General features: G+C 40.9%; 1 protein-coding gene across 7 annotated transcripts; it reads right to left on the bottom strand.

Moving 5' to 3' along the window:
- Positions 1 to 3467: 3467 nt before the first annotated feature.
- On the bottom strand, positions 3468 to 14210 carry recql4 (RecQ helicase-like 4). Of its 7 annotated transcripts, XM_046417774.1 has the most exons (29): positions 13232 to 14210; positions 13082 to 13115; positions 12845 to 12957; positions 12569 to 12715; positions 12305 to 12459; positions 11810 to 11964; positions 10944 to 11707; positions 10780 to 10862; positions 10594 to 10693; positions 10189 to 10354; positions 9907 to 10017; positions 9519 to 9686; positions 9315 to 9407; positions 9082 to 9218; positions 8847 to 8930; positions 8456 to 8644; positions 8131 to 8313; positions 7708 to 7909; positions 7355 to 7548; positions 7173 to 7256; positions 6765 to 6902; positions 6546 to 6656; positions 6042 to 6309; positions 5807 to 5936; positions 5552 to 5718; positions 4966 to 5143; positions 4692 to 4845; positions 4485 to 4593; positions 3468 to 3784 (listed from the first exon to the last, which is right to left on the bottom strand). In XM_046417774.1, exons 1-29 carry the CDS (start codon positions 13313 to 13315, stop codon positions 3663 to 3665), a joined length of 4623 nt encoding a protein of 1540 aa, XP_046273730.1. In that variant the 5' UTR covers positions 13316 to 14210; the 3' UTR covers positions 3468 to 3662. The 7 variants fall into 7 exon arrangements, 6 of the variants coding, with proteins under 6 accessions (XP_046273730.1, XP_046273725.1, XP_046273726.1 ...); XM_046417769.1 differs by having other exon boundaries at positions 10944 to 11964; XM_046417770.1 differs by having other exon boundaries at positions 6042 to 6306; positions 10944 to 11964.
- Between the last annotated feature and the right edge of the window lie 277 nt (positions 14211 to 14487).

Raw genomic sequence — 14487 nt, 5'->3', positions numbered from 1 at the left:
TAATAAACATATGAGTCATGATTTAAAAAAAAAAAAAGAAATTTATCTTTTTACAATTTGAGTCCTCAGCCTTTATGACCCATTTTGTTGCCGTACTTCTTCTCTCAGCTGACATTTTATTAGACTTTGACTGTTCAAGTGCAACGTGACCTGTCTTTGTGACAGTAGAACTGTCCGTTTCAATTTTTTTTTCTTTTTCTCGATGTTCTGGACTGATAAGTGTGTGACAAGTGTGTTGTTTCCCTGTGGATTTTCTTGTGATTTGCATGTATTACATGTAACACGGCTTTGTGCAGTTATTATTGTGTCTGTTGATGAGCAACATACCCAAATAAATTTACCAAAGTAAAGGCATATAATATAATTTAGTTTACGGTATTTGCTGTACATTTCTAAGTAAATGTAAAGTAAATGTGTAAAGTATATTTTATATTCTGCCTTGTTTGAAAAATTAAAACTCTTTCAAAACTCATTCTCCACTTGTTTTTAATTTTTCTTTTACTAAGCAGCAGGTGGACAGAGACCGAATAAACCTTTCCATTTACACTTTGGAGCCACTGAGTTCAAAACTGTGTCTGTGCATTAATCTGGAGTGTTACACCCTTCATGTAGAATTTGAAAAACAATACTTAAGAATTCATTTCATTCCATGAAAAACATGAACTGATCATAACTGAAAATACAGACCTAGTTAACGGCTGTTTTCAAATCTAAAAAGGAACAACACAAAAAGCTTTCATTTCATGAAAATGTCAATCTGGGATGAAAGCAGGTGGTGTCTTCAGCAGCAGGTTTTATGTCTGCAGAATTTATTGTAAGCTTGAACATCACATCTGTTGAATCTGTAATCTATGTGTGAATGAAGCCAGGAGGCAAAGTGGTGACTTGACTTTATCTCTCGTCTAATCTCCTCCACTTGCAGGTTATGTGAACGTCCCCCATTAGGGACAGAGTCCACTGACAACTCATTGCACCAAGATGGAGACGTAATGCGTAGCATGCTGTCTGTGTGATCACAAGCATGACCAGTCCAGTCTCTAACTTTCTCTCAGACAACATGGTTCAGTTAATGACACCATTAAGGTTGTGTGCTGATCCTTTAAGCATATGCTGCAAAAAAAAAAAAAAAAAAAAAAAAGTAAAGCAGCATGTAGCATGTAGCTGCTGACAGAGGAAAAATGGATTTCCCTGTAGTCAGCCTTCTAACAAAAGCAATGGTTATTCTGAACTTTTACGGTATGTTTTCGGAGGTTTTACGAGCCCCTGTAGTCGTGCAACTTTCTCTCCCAATAAAACACGACAATTACCTCTAAAACTGGACCTTTGAGCTTCTCATCCATTATACAGCATCATACATCTTTTACAGTGGCATGGGTAGGCTCCAGAGAGAACATGAAGAAAGACAGATGAGAGAAATGTGTAACTTTGCATATCTGGATTGGTAGTTTTACAAGTTCTTAAGGAAGTTTTATGAGGTCGTCATGTTGTGACGCAGGACAGAAGGTAAAAGACTGAAAGAGAGAGCAGAGGTCTCACTCTTAGATAACGGCAGACCTCTGCTATGATCGTAAAAATCAGCCTGTGAGTTCACCACTTTGGTTCAGAGTGAGATATCTCAGCATTTACTGGACAAAGTGAGTTGACGTTTTGTACAGATGTTAACAGTCCCTGCAGGATGAATCCTACTGACTTTGATGATTCTCTGAATGTTCATCTAGCGCCACCAGCAGGTTGAAATTTTAGACCTTGAGTCATGGAATCATTAAGGACCTTATTGACCTTAATGATTCCATGACTTTTTCTCCAGCACTGCAAACAAGTCAATTAACTATGACATAAACCACTATAGATGTGACCTGATAAAAATGTGATGGGTGTCCACTGTCTGATAAGCACCAACTACAGAGAAAAATAATCTTTAAACAGGTTGTTGCATAGTTTTCCAATATGTTTACAGGTTTTAATGCCTTGAAACAGGACCATGTTTGAAAGTGGCAGATGTGGTTGTGGTTCTTTGTTTCCTTGCTATTGTTGCTACTCTTGAGTGTACATAAGATTACTACAGCGCTGCTCAGTCTTTTTGACAAATGAAAATAATGAAATGAATAATGGACATGTTGCCATTAGCTTCAGTTTCGGGGTCCTGATATGTCGCACTGGGACACTCGAATAGAACGGAGCGATTGTTAAAGCTTTCTCCAGCTATCACGAAACGTCTGCTGTGACAAAGGCCTAAACAAAGACCAAATACGTTTTCACATTTCTTTTTCTAGTCTTGTTCAAGAATAAACATTCTCCAGGAGTGACTGTTCATTCTCATTGTTTATGATCTTTACTCAACCTTTCCCAGAAAAGGCTGACTTTACAAGACAGTTTTCTACCGTTTCCTCCTTGTGTTTCAGTATGCATATTATCACCTGAAAGATACAAGCATGACGTCTGTTTTCATCTCTACAGCTAAGTCTACTATTTAAAGCACACTGCTCACATTAGGCCGATTTCTTCACATTTTATGACACACAGTCAGAGCCAAAGTAGATATGTAAAAGCCAGAGTCCGCTGTTATAACACAGTGAAGCAAGAGGAGCGCTCAGGCTGCCATCGTGGTCATGCAGGAACACAGCTGCTTCTTATCCTGGATGGTAGCATAACTGCGTTTCATTGGCCTCATTCTAAAAAGCATGTTTTAGCTCTTAGCTGGATTCATTTGAATGGGACAATACAGTCATTTCATCACCTACCAAATTCATCCACTTATTCAGAATATGACATTTTGATAAATGCACTAACCATCTCCTTGTTTCAAGTTTCTCAGCTAAGCTAATTGGAATCAAGCAGCAGCTTCTTATAAACCACACAGCCATAAAAGTGGTATCGATCTTCTCATCTAACTCTTAGCTCGAAAACAACTATGCATATTTACCAAAATGTTGAAACTATTCCTTTAATTCTTTCTCAAGATGCACCAGTCACTGGGCAGGGGTGGTTATTAAAATATCAAACTCTACTACTGCTTCTTAGAATAAAAGGATGAAATAAAACTCTGTGTTCTAAATTTCTAATTCACATCGTTCACACGTCAGCATACCTGAGTTGGGTAAATATTTAACAAAGAAGAGGGAATTTGAAGAAAATCCCACACGTGACCCAACACAGTGACTAATCATTACACAGATTTTCCTTCCAGGGAACAATCTTATCAAATGTTGTCAACAGTCAGATTGTTTCACTGTGATGGCCCAATTTGAAGAGAGTTTTCTGTTTTCTATCTTTACTTTGTCATATCAGTTCATTTCTGGGTCAAGTTGGTTATTTTCTTTCAGTGTTGAAGTCCATGTACTAACCAAACCCACTGAAAGCATGATAAGAGTTTTTCATCTATGTGGCACAAATCACACTCAGTTTTTTCTCTTCTGAGGAGATATTCCTGATCTATTTTAAATAAATGTCCCTGCAAGACAAAGCTAGAAAAATAGATTTTATTTAGATACAGCTTACAAACAAAAAAAATTATTTATATAATATATAGTATAAAAACTTTGCACTGTACAAAATGTTAAATAAGTCAATATGAAAAAAAAAATTGTATTAGAATGACAACCAGACATTTCTGGTCAAACCCACCAAAAGCAGAACACGTGTGCGTGAGTGAGTCAAAATGGTCACTTGAAGCGAATGATCTCCTGTGTGGCCAACCTGATGAGCTGGTTGAAGTCAAACTGTATGTACTTCCTCCAGTAGCGTCTGTCCCTGCCGTAGGTTTGAGCAGGATAACAAGGACTCCCTGAAACAAACACTGAGTTTAAACTTTATCTGCCAGTCCTTCAATGAAGCAAACAGTTTAAACTACAGCTGATGACTTAATTTGCCAGGCTCAGATTAGAAATCAAAATTCTCTGATTCTTCTTAAATGTCAATATTTTGTGGTTTCTTTACTCCTAGCATATTGAATAACTTTGGGTTGTGGACAAAAATGAATGATAAAGTCTAGGATTTATTTCCATCACTATCCCTCTTGTGTATACAGCCCATCATGCTCTGTCAATTCAGAGACAAAATGACCCCTGATTTCTTGAAATCTGGTTACTACAAGCTCTGCATCACATGATTAAACGTAATATTTACTTTGTTATGATGTTGTATGTATGCAAGCTGAGAGAATATGATCATAGAAAATGGTGAGGATATTTTAAATCCTAGTATTTGAGCCGCTGTATAGTCAAACACTGTCACACTGACAATGTATTCACCAGTCCTACGACACCCTCTAGAGGTTTAGGAGTCCTTTGTCATTTAGCTCCACCGCAACAGTAAAATCCTGTTTTTCACATTAATGAATTGATGGTTTACTTGTAGTTAAATGCTGTAATACATATAAGAACTTACAAAAGTCAGGATCTGAGTACTTCCTCCACATACTCGTATGTACATACTCGTATATTTTGCAGGAAGGTCATCAGATTTACATGTCTCTGTCCTCTTACCTATGCCATGCAGGATTCTAGCAACAGCTCGTCCAGAAAATTTCTCATCACTGCGGGTGGAGAGGAAACTTCTGATGTCCGCTCTGATCTGATTCTCCCAGTCTAACAACTACAAACATACACAAACACACAAATAAACTACAATATCCAGATCATTGAAGACACAAATCCATCTGACACTCGTGATAAGCATCCTGTGTGTTTTACCTTATATTTGTCGAGCTCCTCAGCATCCAAAGGCGCGAGCATTTGGCTGGCGTCTCGCCTCTTGTCAAAGTACTCGGACAGAAGGCCTTTCAGCTGGAGGCTGCGTCCTCCATCTAAATCGTCAAGGCAGGACGACACACTGTTGAAGGCGACACTGCAACACAGTACACAGACACACAGTAATGTCGCAAGCAGCAGACAACACGCATACTGCTCTACATGTAAGGAACAAACAAACAGTCAAACACACACACACACACACTCATCTGTGTACCTTTTGAAGGCCTTGAAGCATGCGGTCAGCTGGTAAAGCTGTGTTCTCTCTTGGTTTTGCACTCGATTATGGAGGAACTGACAAACTCTGTCCAGCTCCTCATCGCTGAGGTCACCGTAGGAACGAAAGTAGAAGGATATGGAGGAGAATTCAACATGGACACCGCTACGGCCACCAGCTGAAACACAAATATTTATGGTTAGTTGTTTTTTTGTGCCAGCGTCAGTTTATATAGCAAAGTACAGGAAAGGAGGTAAGAGGGAGACAGTCTTCAGAAAGGCCACCAGTATGACTACAGAGCTCTTTCTGTTTACAGCATGTGCACTTCTGACATGATTTAATTCAAACAGCGACTCCTGCTGTGTAATTTGCTTTTCTATCTGTGTACTGAGTTTTTGAATTCTGCAAACCAAATCTACCCCAGTGGGATGAAAAATATTTCAAGATTACTGAAGCACAATTGAGAGAAAAGGGATAGAGAAAACAGCTCTAAAAAGTGTGCTACACCATGACAAACCCAAACACACATCTTCATTAACAAGAGCCTTGTTTATTAGTAAAACTTTCCTTTACTGCATACACATACCGCTACCAGTGCTCCACTGCAGCTGTCTTAGTCCTCTCTTCACAAGAGGAAGCTGCCATCCCATAGTGTCCGCAACCTCGACAACATCAAACTCCAGTTCAGAATAAGTCTCCACTCGTTCGCCTGCCATCCGCCTTCTGGCCAACACCACAGCAACTGGGGGGCAACTGTGGAAAATTTTGATTCAATAAATTGAAAACAAGATAAACCCGATCAAATCTGACCAGTATATTGCATTTGTGTAGCTTTTCATACATTCCAGTGATTTTCTGGAGCTGTCTTGGTCCGTCATAGCAGCTGACTTTACACAGAGACAGTGTGGGGTGGAGAAGTTCAACAAAGCGCTGGGGATGCAGCTCCAGATAGCAGAGCAGTGTTTCTACACCTGAAATCCACACATGAAAGAGAACTTTCATTAGGTTCTGTTGTACCTTTTCTGCCTTTTGACTGATTTACACACACACATGCCCTTGTGTTTGTCTCCACGTACCCTCCTCTGTGATGTCAAGAGTCTCCACAGTTTGTTGGATGGGAATCGCTCTCTCATGCGTGTGACACACTCGCTCTTTGGGCCAATCACTGCTCTCCTCTTCCTGGTCCCTCGGCCAATCACTGGCTCCTTTCACTTCCACATCCTTACGCTTCATCAAACCATCAGTTTCCTCGTGTTCAACTGTCTGCTCCTCTTTCTCCTCCTCCTTTCCTTCAGCTCCACCTTCTCGGAGGTGTAGCTCTGCTGCATGGGGATGTGATGTCTCCTTGCAGTGGAAACAAAGGTCACTTCATACACTCATTTCATCCAAAACTCTGCTTTCCTGTACAGATAACTGTCCTTGCAAAAGTAAACTAAAAGTTGGCAAACAAACATTGTATGTAAACTGCAATTTCCTGATTTGCCTCACTGCTTCAACTTTTATTTTGACAGACTTGTACTGAGTGAAAGAGTAAAACAAAAAGAGTAAAGATGTTAAAGACCATTTCCCCTTTTAATTACCTGTGCAGCAGAAGGTGCTGGTGGTACTATATTGTGCTGAGTGGGAGGGTTCATGCCGCTCTCCTGATCACATACATCCATCATTTCCAGCAGCTCTGAGTCGTCAATGTCCTTCACACACAGAATGTATTTACTTTATGGAAAGCTTTAGTTTCTGCATTTTAGCACCATGTTTTAAAAGATATTTGTTGAAATCAGCATTCACACACAGGCAGTTACCTTTACAAGTTCCTGTTGTTTCTGGTGTACCTGTTTACATTTGCATGAGGGGAAAACTTTCTGCACTAGTTTCTTTACTGTGTAGTAGTCCACCGTGTCTGCGTGGATGTGACGACGAAGCTCATGGAGGTCTCCACCCTACACACACGTACAAATTCATTTTTACTTAAAATTTACTGCGTAGGTGACAGCAGTCCCACAGGAACACCGAAATGGTTGAAAACACTTTGGGAAGCAAAGACAGATTAACTTCTACCTCAGCATCTGTACCATGTTGTACTGTTAAAACTGTGACAAATTCAGGTATGAACAAAGAACAAACATACAATACAATACATTATGGCAGATAGAAACCTTTGTGAAGCAAAGCTAACATGACATAATGACAATAGTGAGTTACAATCTTACCTCAGGGTCCAGAAACAGGTGACAGTGTGCTGGTTCTCCATCTCTTCCTGCCCTTCCAATCTCCTGAACGTAGCTCTCAAAGCTCTGGAGAAAACACTCACTAGTAAGGGAACACTGATAGTGATAAGACCTGGACACTATTTTCAAGACAGAATTTTTAGATTTAGTAGCCCGTGACCCACCTTAGGCATGTTGTAGTGGATGATACCACGTACGTCTGATTTGTCGAGGCCCATGCCAAACGCAACAGTGGCCACCACGATTCTGAGCTCTCCACACATGAAGTTGTTCTGGACACGACGGCGCTCTGATGCCGACAAGCCGGCGTGGTATGACTCCGCCTGCCATTTCAGCGGTTTACGGATCTTCTTCCTTGCTAAATGTAGAAACAGAAAGTAGTAGGAAAACAGTAGACAGAGTCATCGAGTCAAAGATGGATGGATGACTGGCCACAGTGATTGTACGTTATATGTTCCTCTTTCTCCATTTTGGTGAAAAGTGTTTTGGTCAAAAAAATTAACTAGTCCTCCCTCACCCAGCTCTTTTTTTCTCTGTCCTACAGGGTTGTTTTGTGTCTGACTGCTGCTGCTGGGCTGCTTGTTTTCTTTCACCAGCACACCCTGCAGGCAGGTCCTGAGCAACGCCGCCACACGAACTGTCTCCTCCCTTCTGGTGCAGTAGACGATGATGGAGTCCAGACAACCAAAGCGATCACCTTTCAACAAGGACACTAAAGCCTACAAAGATAAAGGCGAGATGGAGATGAAAAACAAAGACAATTCCAGATATTTCAAGACAGCTAGATATACAAGTATACATTTGCAGAAAACTGATGCAAACCTTTCAGCTCCACAGTGAATAGGATCATTTAGACACAGTATTATTATAATATTTCAGTTCAATTTCAGTGTTGGCTCATTTGGGTCACATATGCAGAGAAACACGGTACTCATCACACCTGATCCTTTTCTCTATCCATGGACACGGACAGGGACAGGTTAGGAGGCACCGCTGCAGATCGGACTGCAATGCCATCTTGATCAGTGATGTCCAAATGTCGTGCGATGTCCAGAGCAGTGGACAGTGTGGCCGTAGCCGTGAGTCCCAGCAAGCACCGCACTCCCAAACGCTCTCTTAGTACCTACAAACAGAAAGTATAGCAAATATTTTTCTGATGTTATTTTACCTTACAGAGTTACCTTTACACCTCACAGCCCACAATTCATGGACCTGTTCACAGTAAAGAAAACAGCACACACAGACACACACCATCACTAACCCACCTTACAGAGCCTCAGATAGCAGGGTCTAAAGTTGTGTGACCACTCTGAGACACAATGAGCTTCGTCTATACAGGCAAAGGCCACAGGAGGGAGCTCCTGAGCAGAGGGGAGACACCCTGAACCTGAGCCACCTCCACCAACCAGAGCCTCTGGGGAGAGGAGCAACACACACACCTGGCCTGACTTCACCTGGACAAACAGAGTTAGTTTAAGTTTAAAAAATCCATTTTGGTTTCTATTTGGAGGCACTATTTTTGGGAAAAAAAGACTGACTTATTTTACATTAAATCTGTAGAGAAATTACAGGATAAGAGTTATGAAAAGAGCAAGACGTAATTAAGTGGCTTTTATTCTGAAGTCTTGAATATTTATTGTGGAGACTGCCAGTTACCTTCTCTATCGCAGCTTCCCTCTGTTTCATAGTCATGTTGGAGTGGATACAGGCTGCCTTCAGATTGCCTGGCAAGCCAGACAACTAAACACACAAACACACACACATCTGTTAACTGCACTGTTACAAGTGAAAGGGTATATTTGCTCTCTACCCTTCATTTATGATTAGCAAAATGTTGGCTGATTTCTTCACGTTTTTTTGTGTGTGTGAGAGTACGAGACAGGGTGACTACCTGGTCATCCATTAGTGAGACTAGAGGTGAAATGACCAAAGTGATAGATTTTGATCGCTGTGCATACAGGTAGGCTGGGAGCTGGTAGCATAATGATTTGCCCATCCCTGTGGACAACACTACCAGGGTAGAGAGACCTAAAGAAGAAAATGAGACATCAACAGACAAACATGACTTCAGATATTAAAGATGCAGAGGGGTGATGTGTGTTCTCATCTGTGTACTGCACATACCTGACAGTATCCTCATGATGGCTTCTTCTTGTCCAGATCTAAATGACTGATAGCCAAGGTCTCTCAGAGCTGCGTACACCTCAGGAGGCGCTTCTGAACAGACCACAAACAAAACATTTGAACAAATACACAGTATGGCCATTTTTAATCCTGTTGTATTTGATTCATTTAAGTTTTCCCTGTAAGAAAAAGGTAAGTGTTTACCCCGGATTTTCCCATCATCTTTGAGATCATAAAGAGGTTCCATTGGAGGTGGAGGAGCGGGACGCTCATAGTCAGGACGGATCACGTTCAGCAACACCTCGTCTTTATGGTTACTGTCGCCCTCCTTTTCTTGGTAGTCTTGCTTCTCGCTGATTCTGGGAGATGCAACTGGACCACACAATCACATCAAACACATGTGTCAAATGCGCAAAAATACAACGGGTGACCCTGAACATAATATTTTATGATCTCTTCACGTTTTGCACACAAAAACCTTATCTACACTAAGCAGTTACTAAAGCTGTCAAATAAATGTAGTGAAGTAAATTGTGTAATATTTTCCTCTGACAAGAACACTCTAAACAAATAGTAAGTCCAATAGGCGTACCCAGCGAGTCAGGCCGCAGCGTCCCCGTTGCCCTGGCAACCTCCTCCAGGGTGGGCAGTTCAAACGGCACCTCATCAGCAGGTAGGTCTTCAGGAGTGGGAGGAGGAGGGGCTGCAGCAGAGTTCACAGATATTTGTTGTTCTCAATACAAACATTTTAGAGGTTATATTTACATGTAAAACATTTTCCACTAAGCTGAATCTAACATTAATATTATGTAGTCTTACTGTGATGTTTTTGGACAAACAAACAACTTAAACAATGTGCATCTCCTTCTATTACCTCGTCCCTTGCAGTCGATGGCCCAGTGTCCGGTCCCTCCACACTTGTAGCAGGTGTCACCCTGGCGACTGAGCCCTCCTCTGAATCCACCCCTCCTTCCTCTGCCAAAATATCCACCACCTCCACCAAAACGTTCGCCTTTCAGCTGGAACTTCTGCATGTACAACTACAGGCACACATGGTAGATTTATCACAACAGGGATGCATTATATATAACAATCGTGTGAAACAGGATGCATTATTCAGATTCCTGGGACGCAGGCACACAAATACACACATTTATCGCGAGGATATTACAGACAGTTTTTATGTATTTTGCCTTATTTTAATTTGTATTTTTCTCTTTCAAGTCTCAGACTCATCCTGCATACAAACAACAAACACAACGCACAAAACAAAATTCACCTGTTTCCGTAGACCAACACCTCTGAGTGCGTATCCTTTGACATGAGATTTCTTCTTCAGATTTATCTTCACAAAGTTACCCTCTGCGCCTTTCACACTTCTGTGCAAAAAAGATGTTCTCTTTACAAAGACTACAAACAGACGTTTCAACAACATTTTGCAGTCCCGGGACACATATGGTCTTACCTCGTTCTGACAGGTGGAGTGTGATACCTTCTCTTGGCTTCAAATTCCTCCTCTATTTCTCCTAACAAGTTCTCCTGAGGAACCTTGACAAGAATTACACCATACTTAAATGACTTTCACCAAAAATAAAATACAGTATATTGAGTTGAAGTAACTTGTCTTACCTTTTTTGTTACCTTGGTTTGTTTCTCTTGTTCACCCTCTGTGTCTTCATCTCCCTTTTTCTTGGTTCTCCTTTTGTTCCCTCCTTCCTGAGTCTGGCTGGGGTTTACAGAGTTCTCCTCTTTCTTTTTGCCATTCCTACGCCTCTTCTTCACTCCTCCCTCCTCTGTCATCTCTCCCTCCATGTTCTCTCCCTCTCTCTGCCTTTTCCTACCTCTTTTCTTTGTGCCTTTGGATTTGTGACTGGTTTCATTGTCGTCTTCTGGCGCTGCAGCGGGCGTTAGACCACTTTCCATATCTTCACTTCCCCTCTTGTTCACTTTTGCTTCCCCTCCTCTGCTGCTGTTTCTAGTGTGTTGCCAGGGAGGTTTCTGTGCACCATCGCTGACCATGTTATCAGTCGTAACGCTTTTAAACCAATCATCTCCTCTCAAGTCTATTGCTTCTCTTTTTGCTCGCTCTGTGTCTATTTCTTCTTTTTCAATTCTTTCATCACCTTCAATTTTTCCTTCTGTTTCCGTTTCCCTTTCTCTCTCATCTCTTTTGTCCTGACTGATATCCTGGTTGCCTGCTCCAGGCTTCACCTCAGCCTCCATCTCTCCAAACACCTGACACCTCTCTAGCCACTTCTTGTCGATAGAACTCAGCCTGGTGGCAGGAGAGGGCCTTCCTCCAATGTCTCTACCTGCTATTCCTCCTCTGAAGCCTCTAGCAATATGTGGGCTTCCTCTGAACTCCACATCACCTCTTGGAATTCCTACTCTGCCTGGAGAAGATAATGATGACAACAGGGCAGAAGATCTGGTTGGAGAGGAAGACAGACTAAAAGCATTTGGATTTTGTGATTTAATCATTTTACTATTCTTACTCTCAGTATTACTACTACTGCTACAACTAAAACTGCTGTCAGCGCCTGCAGGTTCTTCACAAGACTCTCTGATAGGTTCAAAAGGTTCAAACTGATCTTCAGGCTCTTCTGAATGCTGTGTCGATGAAGGCAGGGACCCCGGGCAAGTCTTGACTCTGCCATGGGACACAATGAAAAGGAAAGCTCTCAGAAAACATTCAAGAGCCATTGCTGACTACCTGACTTGAAAGCTCAAGGCTGCAGCAGTGCAACTATTGGCTGTGTTGTTTAAGAGCATGACAATTAGACTGCACATTGCACAAATGAGAGCACATAAGAAATATGAAAGAGTATCCCAGTTAGAATGAAAATATTTCCTGAAAAAATGTAGAACAGTAAAAATTCTGTGTCTGTGCACTGTATTGGAACTGATATACAATTGGAATATAACTCATCATTGAATAATGCAATTATAATATGCAGGAAACCCCAAAATACCTTATTCTATCCAGTTACCTTTGTGAGAAAGTGCTGGATTCAGAGTCAGTGGAAGCGTTCTTAATGACAGCAGCAGCAGCTGGAGGGTTTGTCTGTCCAGTTTGTAAATCTTTCAAGGAATTTAGAGGCACCCGACCAGAGAGGGTCACTTTCTTCAGTGAAACAGGTCTCTCCTGGAATAACAAAAGAGAATAACAGCATTAGTTCTAAAATAAGAGGAAAATGATTGTTCTTGAGACCACTCTCCAGAATTTGGTGTGTTTAAGTCCAAGTGTGCCTCACCTTACTGAGCATAGACAGGTTGTTTTTAAGCTTTAGGCCATAGTATTGGGCAGAGGACTGAAGACTGTCTCTGTCCTGGGGTGTCAGTCTGGGAGACGATGCAGACTGTGCACTACGGTTCAGATGGGCACCCCAACAGTCTGACTCCTATGTAGATCGACAGCAGGCAGGCAGTCATATCAAACAACTAACTTACTTACCTAAGTTTTGTTTTTGTTTTGTTTTGTTTTTTTTAACAAACAATACCCACAGTCACAAGCACACTCTTTTCGTTACCTTCTGGGCCGCGTTGACCTCAGGTGTAAATCTGGACTCTTCAACATGTCTGCTGGCTGCATCACTGCTGTTTTCTTTGGCTTGTTTCAGACTCCGATATTCTTTGTACAGCTCTGGAATAAAGACACACAATGCTTCTATCTCTAAACAGATTACTTTATACTGGATTTGGACTAGACGTAAGGGCCGAAAAGACACTTTTGTTTAAATGTTTTGGAAGCTATGGGCTGTACTCACTCCTGGTCTCCTCTGGAGCTTGATCAATGTCCTCCTGCAAATGAATGAGCATTATAACATTCTGCTATTATGAAAAAGGGAAACGTGCATACAGCATGTCTTGGTTTGCTGTTCCTTTGCTGCCGGCTAACTATCGAGCGTTTAAATTACCTTGTTGGGTTTCTTCTGGTGCTGTTTGACAAACTCCTTCTCCCAGTTTTTCAGCAGAAGTTTCACCTCGTTGTAGCGATCCATGGTATGGTTAACCACAGGGTCGAGACTCCTTGACTTACAGATTTAACTACCGTTATTTACCTTTAATTCACTACGTAAATAATGTCCAACATAATGTCTAACAGGGGAAAGTTAACGTTAGAGCGACACGATACTTAGCTAACATTATAAGCGTTACTGTGAGCAGTTTTTCTGACTTTACCAGCAAATGGTTTTTAAAAGTTACAACAACTTTACCGGAGGAAAATATCACGTGTGTAGTACATAACTAGCATGTTTGAAAACTGCATTAAAGGACTTCTTCTTCTGCCGTGTGTGTTGTTTACGATTTTCCCGCGCCGGGAAGTGACAGCTTGCGTTGCCAGGTTCCTTCCTGTGTCCTCCAATGTCACAAAATATAGTTTTTGTTTTTACACAGACTTAATGTAACAAGCGAAAAAAAAACTTAACGGTAGGAACACAAAGACAATAGAGATTATAACAACGGTATGGGTAAAACTCTTGAACTTCTAATGCATCTGTTCAGGTTGACAAGAGTTGTCATGCACCACTTCCGGCAGGCTGGGAACAGATTCCGCCTTCTTCTTAAAGCGACAGTCCCAAACTTTCCTTCCACTTCATACCCACCAATGACCGCGCATAATCCAATCTAAAATTTATTGATGTGCTAGTGACTCCCAGATTTTGAAAATGATCTATTGATACAATTTGCGGCAGAATATCAGGTCAGATAATATAATAATCATACAAATGGCATTGTTAAAGATATTTAACAAATATAGTTATAATAATATACTATATCATAGCAACATTTCCCAACATTTTTGGCTTGTTACTGCTTATATTATAAAAAAGCAGCCTTGTCCTGTTTCAAATGTCTAAATCAGTGATGTGGGACATTTTATTGCCGTTTTTACTTTAGATTATGAATGTACGACTTTACTTGTAATTGAGTATTTTTACATATAGGCACTTTTTTACTTAAATAAGGAATCAGAGTATCTTTTTGACAACTGGTAAAATTACAGCACTTACAAGGTTTTGATTTTAAAATTTAAAGTCACAGTGAAACAAAAATATCTGTCAAAGTCAATGTTTCTTAAGTTACTGCTCAGTTACTAGTTTGTCAAAAAATAAAAACAACCATCAATTCAATCACATATGCACAACATGCACTTTTTACACAATGCAGC

Source organism: Scatophagus argus, chromosome 17, assembly GCF_020382885.2.
Source record: "Scatophagus argus isolate fScaArg1 chromosome 17, fScaArg1.pri, whole genome shotgun sequence".
In the NCBI taxonomy this organism is placed as follows: Eukaryota; Metazoa; Chordata; class Actinopteri; family Scatophagidae; genus Scatophagus; species Scatophagus argus.
This window is presented reverse-complemented; position numbering and strand designations above follow the sequence as displayed.